The 6,000-nt window shown below is 43.7% G+C and overlaps 1 protein-coding gene across 5 annotated transcripts in view; it reads left to right on the top strand.

Annotated features, from left to right (window-relative positions):
* Positions 1–4,966: 4,966 nt before the first annotated feature.
* The window catches only part of LOC135907523 (uncharacterized), a 52,925-nt gene continuing 51,891 nt past the window's right edge, over positions 4,967–6,000 (top strand). For 4 of the 5 annotated variants that reach the window (XR_011515341.1, XR_011515342.1, XR_011515343.1 and 1 more), the window contains exons 1-2: positions 4,967–5,165; positions 5,457–5,591. Coding sequence is in view for 1 of the 5 variants with exons in the window: in XM_065439217.2 (XP_065295289.1) it covers positions 5,096–5,165; positions 5,457–5,591 (205 nt within the window). In the remaining 4 variants the exon portion in view is untranslated. The remainder of the gene's footprint in view (positions 5,166–5,456; positions 5,592–6,000) is intronic. The other variant, XM_065439217.2, reaches the window with a different exon arrangement.

The raw sequence follows: 6,000 nt of genomic DNA, 5'->3' as shown, positions 1-6,000 counted from the left end.
TAATCACTTTTTCATTCAAATTATCTGTCGTTTCATCATCTTGCTCTTTAACCCCGAACACAATAATGTTATTTTTCCTGGATCGGTCTTCTAGTTCTATCAGCTTACTTTCCATAGTTAGAATAGTCCCTTCTAGCCTAAGCACCTCAGTTTTAACTTCTGTGATAGCTAATGTGGCTGCCTCAACAATATTAAGCTTGGATTCAATTTCGTCGAGTCTGTTTTGGATGCTTTTTTGCCCTTTAAGTAACTCAGCGAGTTGTTGGTCTACCGTGGGGCCAGGATTCGGTTCCACGTCCCCACTTATCAGTAGCGATAGTACATTTCGAACATTCAGACAGAGAATGCAAAGACAGTGTGGGCACGTCAGCTGGAAAAAGCACGGGTTGTCCGATTTCACAGTACAAACTTCGTTACTAACCTGCATGAAGAACAGGAACGGATTTAGCCTCATGTTGACAGGAGGCTGTCGTGACCAAGGCGGGCTCTTTATCCTTTAGCCTTTAGCCTTGGTCACGACTCACTGTCGTGACCAAGGCGGGCTCTTTATAGCTGCGGGTGACGTCGATAGTCCACGGCGCGATGACGCCCAGGTGTCGTTGTAGTGCTGCCAGTCATGTGCGTAATCTTGGGCACGGGTGGCAGCGATGATAAAAGGTTGTGCTCCATCTTGTAACGCGCCGACCGTGACTGTCCAGAAAAGAAGGAACTGCATGAAGAACAGGAACGGATTTAGCCTCATGTTGACAGGAGGCCAGCCTCTGGCCAGCCTATTCATAGCGAACGCTTCGGAATTTATTTCCTAGACAGTAACACGGTCTATGTCTGGATGTGAACCCTCTTTCTCGGTAACTGATGGCAGTTATGAGAGGTAGTGAATTATATTTTGAAAAGAAGTCACGAAAAATATCATAAAGCTTCAAATCTTTGACTCTACTCGCCTTGAAAGAGCTATAAGGGAGTTTGATTTCTGTATTTGCAGATAAAACTGCAGCACATGTTTATCGTCAGCCGCTTTTTTCCATTGAGACGTATCGTACGCAGAAAAATAATCGGTTATCTCTAAAAAGGTATAAAGAGATCGGAGCACAAATAATTTCCAAGTTGTGCGAATTGTTGCCCGACGCTCATAGAGGAGGGAATAGGTAATTCTCTCTCACTTTCAATGAGCCCTGGAGGAAATCGCACCACTAGTGATTTAGAATATGTTGCCCTTTAGCTTCCATCAAAACGCCAAACCTTAACTATTGCGGCATAATTTGGCAATAGGATTCATTTTTACAACAGTCCGAACCTCTGTGGTATATGAAGCAATGAAGAAAGGGATAAATCAGCTCCCACGTCTTGTATCCACGTCCAGCTGCGTCCAGCTGCTTTCTGGCCATCAGATTCGAAGCTTCTCCAGTCTACCTTCGACATAAATTAGGCTGGACGATGTGTGCCATGCCACACTCTGGCAGCACTGATTTTTTTCGGCTTCACTTCCTTAAAAACAATAAAGCCGACCAATCTACAGTTGTCCGGACGCGTTCCTGCACTGATTACGATGGAGATGACACCTGCGCGCCCTTCGTCTTCCACCTTACAGAGGAAAACGCCTGATCCAATTCTGTGAAGGCTGACATCGCGGAAACATTTGTGCATCAGTTTCACTGAGTGCTCACACTATGCAAGCAGCGACAAGTCCATCGTGATTATTGCAACTCTGACACAAACGTAATTTGCAGAAAATACTTAGGCTAGGAACTTCTCCCTGAAAACGGAGATCTGAATTGGATAATTTACCGGTTTCGCTCACTGACATCAACCTGCTCATTTCTTTGTGAACAGGAAAATATGAGCGTGTTTATATATTAAAACAGCATGTTTGTGCTTGCGCTCTTTTTCACTCTTTAAGCTTGAGCACAAAATAATTGTTTGGTTCGGATTTTGAGCACGGATAACATTTCTTACAAAACGTTTTCTCCTGTTTTGTTTCGCTCAGTTTTTCTTTGTCAATCTCGACACGTGTTTAGAGTTTTGTTATGTTGTTGTTTCTTATGACTAAAATATGGAAATAGCTGCGTAACTAAAGTAGAGAGGTGGGCTAGTTAGTGCTGTTCCTTGAGCTGCAATATAATGTCTAGCGCAGGAAAATGTTTAATGGAAAAAGGATAGGAGACAGCGTTCGACTTCAACTGACAAATCTTAATCACCCAAGGACACGCATGGGGACCTTCATATGCGCGAACAAATGCGGAGACAAATGGGTAAGCGAATGCGCAGACAATAGAGCAAAGGACAGACCATCACGGGTGACTAGCCGATACAAAGCATTGACTCGAAGGTTCCTATCGCGACATGAATCTTCTTCCTTTCCGAGAGCCAAAGACAGTCTGCCTAAGCATCCAACAGCAGCTTTTAATGTGCAAAAAGCTTCGAATAATTTCATACCAATACAACTGCGGAGCCATCTGAGCACAGGTGTGTTATCAAAACACGGGAAGCATTTCTATTTGCAGTAGTGGTAGGTGAAGCAGCCGGCTTTGGCTAGAGCGCTGAATGCGGTCCGGTGCTCCTTCAGGTGATAGTGCAGGGATAACGCCGTCTGGTATATGTAGCATTTTTCGCAGGAAAGTGGGATCTGGTAAACCACCGCAATTCTAATTTGCAAACCACAAAGCGTGTGTTTCGGCATGCTTCTTATGACATTTTATTCAGCACTTCATTTTCATGCGAAAGCTTCAAGTGGCCCATCGAGTGAAAAAGCCGGTGGTACTTGCAGCAGCGGAACTGCTCATTGGCTGTTACGCCAAATCACCAACGCGCGAGGTGAGCTCGAGGCACTTTTCGTGCATTAACGGGCTTCTTTCACGCTCGGAAAAACACTTTTATGTAGCACAAATTGAGCAACCGTAAGCTGTATCGGGAGTTTTTCATGTGGATTTTCAATTTACTCAAGGATATTTTTCGTCTAGTTTTATTATTTGAGAACTCAAATCAGTTTTTATGACTAACTATGTACTTAGACGGCATGCGAAAAAACACTTAGAATATCTTCAAGCGACGGCAAACATCCTTACCTTGGTTCCGTCCAGCTGCGCGGCATTTGCATGTGCTAAAATCTTCGTGCATGTTACTTGAGACACTGTGTATAAACATGTTCCGGGGTTATATTCATTAGTTCTGTTATGTAAAACTGAAGATGATCATGTCGTAATATTAACTGGCCTTCCCACCCTACTTTGAATTTTGATATTTGTTTCTATATTTCATACTTCCACTACTTCTACAGCTTTCACTGTGTTTGGCATAGCCTTACGTGTAGTAGTGCAACGCCCAATGTACACTCGCAGACAAAACATTACGGACCGTGAAACCTCAGATAAAGCTGAATATCTCCGCTACCTGCCGACGCAGCTTCTTAGTTACATTTCGATCCTCGACCAAAATATGCTAACAACACAGTCGTATACAGTTTTACTGGCTACTGCTAAAGACTGCTCGGTTATTGAACGTTTTAGTAGACATCGTGGTCCATAAACTTTTGTCGCCGGATGCACAAAGGCTTCCTAATTGTTGTTCGGAGTGTAAAAACACATTTTGACTTACAATATTTATTATTATTACAGTAATCTGATAAGTTATATTTATTATTATACAGAATAAAAAATACAAATATTTGTTTTTGGACAAGACAAAAGGAAACCGAGGGGTTCGACTTGTTCCTTATGTATAACCACGCGTGACCGCAGACACTAAGACTTCCGAGAGCATAGAGGAAAGTAACGGTTAATATATATCATGCAATTCAAGAAATAATAAGGACAGAAAGAAGCAAGAAGTAAGAAAGGACAATTTTCTGCCTGCAGGCGGGAGTGGAACTCGCACCTCCCGCATGCCTAGTTCCGAAGCTCTTCTGGAGCCAGGAAATAAACTAAAGGTGAGCAGCCATCCTCGTAAAGAAAACGGCACGAGCCGCCGTTCCCTTCGCAGTCTCGTCCCAGCAATCGACTTCTGAGAATCAGTGTACGGGCAGCGAACGTTTGGTTCCTGGTAGTTTCTAATTGATACGCCCTCGTAAGGCCCGCCTGCCGTAGCTTTGTCTGCAGGGTGGGAGCACTAAACCTAAAGCGCACGCTGACGTGAGCATCACGTGTTGGCCCCATACGTTATGGCTGAAGTCGTGCGGCACGACTTTCTCTTCCAATAATTTTCTTGCTCCATCCAGCGTGTGTGTGTGTGTGTGTGTGTGTGTGTGTGTGTTTGTGTGTGTGTGTGCGTGTGTGTGTGGGTGTGTGAGTGTGAGCGCGTGTGTGTGCATGTGTGTGTGTGCGTGTGTGTGTGTGTAACCACAGGAGTTACCTAGAATGTCTAATTTGGAAAGGGCCACTGGTGAATAAATGATCGCATGAGGCATCACAGCAAGGAGACTACACGGTCGCAACAAGGAAATCACGGTGTTTTGAAAAGCAGTCAGGTTAGAACAATAAATAATTATTTAAAACCAACAAACCGATGAAGCAGTTTACGATTTTCGATTAGATCAAGTAGTGAAAAAAATGCAAGTGCTTACAGACTTCACATAAAAAATACTATCTATTCTAGTAAGGAAAATAAAAGATTTCAATAAATGCTTGCTTTCTTCCCGATTTGATCCTGATTAGCAATATTTATCTGCTGGACACATAAAGTCCAAAGCTGAATGACTATTCTAAAACCTTTTTTAATCGTTGTTTACCAAAACTATGAACGTGCTTTCGCATTCCAGCAGTCGATAGTAAAAGAGCTACCGGGGCTATGAACACGCCCCATCCAAGCAACAACCTGAAATACGCATGCTTTCATAAGCATGGCCTTGAAAGCGCCTTGCGAGCTTTGACAGTAACAGATCGAACAACGGAAAAACTAGGGGCTGGCGAGGCGAACACCGCGCTGTCAGTTCCCTGTTCAGACAATGAAGGGCGTCAATGACGTTTGAGATAAAACTTAGGAATTCGTTTTTACCTATCTATTTTTTTCGTGCATGTGATAGGGCTATAAGTACAAGAGCGATGCGCCGGCGTATGGAGTTGTATTTGGATCTTGGCAGCACCTTCAGTAGAAGCCTATCAATATGGCGCCTCGATTTTTTAACGTCGTTGCTGCACTCTGCTGCTTGTTCGTGGGAACGGTGATCGCAAGCGGTAAGCAAGCTATCAGGGCTCACATCTAGGAGTGTAATATATTTTGGACTTTGTAATCGTATCAAGTGGAAACGTTCTAGCGAAGAGTATGGTCTGAATATAAACGCGAATACCACATACTGTATCGCTTTTGGGTAGCCAAAAAATAAATATAAAGAACCAACCCCAGTTGCCATCTAAGAAAGCGCTTAGCATTATTTCGCAGGTTGTTATTCGTGACACTGTGTTGAGCTGTGGACAATGAGCACCACTCCCGTTTCCACCACGCCTTTCTACTCCGCCTTTCGACAGGTATTCCGGGTGCCACTTCCTCGAACACCAGTTCCAAAAGCCATGTAGCGTCTGTGAGCCGTAGTTCAGCGTCCCAAACGGCGTCTCCGGCTCCGACCAGTGAGACAGCATCTCAAGGACCGCTGCCACGGCACGGTGAGGCGGTATCACTCCGCGTTTTCTTACTGCTGTGTTAGACTGCACCATCTTTGGGATCCGCCCGCAAAAACAGTTAGACATTCGCAAGAAATCCTGGCTTGTTCTAAGAGAATGTGGGACTTTCTAAAAATAATAAAGAAGGGCCAGGAATTAAAAGCAGTATAGACGAACATCCTTCGTTATTGTTGTCAACAAATTTGAGGTAAAACAAAAATGTGGGAGTAAATGTAACAAGGCCACACGTAAGTTGCACTAACATGGTCAGTAACTGTAGTATGCATATTTATGTATTTACCTAGGTATTTATGTATTGATTTGCTTGTCTCAATACCTGCGATGCATGTAGGCATTCAAAAGGAAATGGCGAGAAAGGTGCATATCATAAGCTTTTGGCAAATACAATAAT

This window comes from Dermacentor albipictus, chromosome 6, assembly GCF_038994185.2.
Source record: "Dermacentor albipictus isolate Rhodes 1998 colony chromosome 6, USDA_Dalb.pri_finalv2, whole genome shotgun sequence".
In the NCBI taxonomy this organism is placed as follows: Eukaryota; Metazoa; Arthropoda; class Arachnida; order Ixodida; family Ixodidae; genus Dermacentor; species Dermacentor albipictus.
The sequence above is the reverse complement of the archived record's forward strand: the minus strand, read 5'-3'. Positions and strand labels throughout refer to the sequence as shown.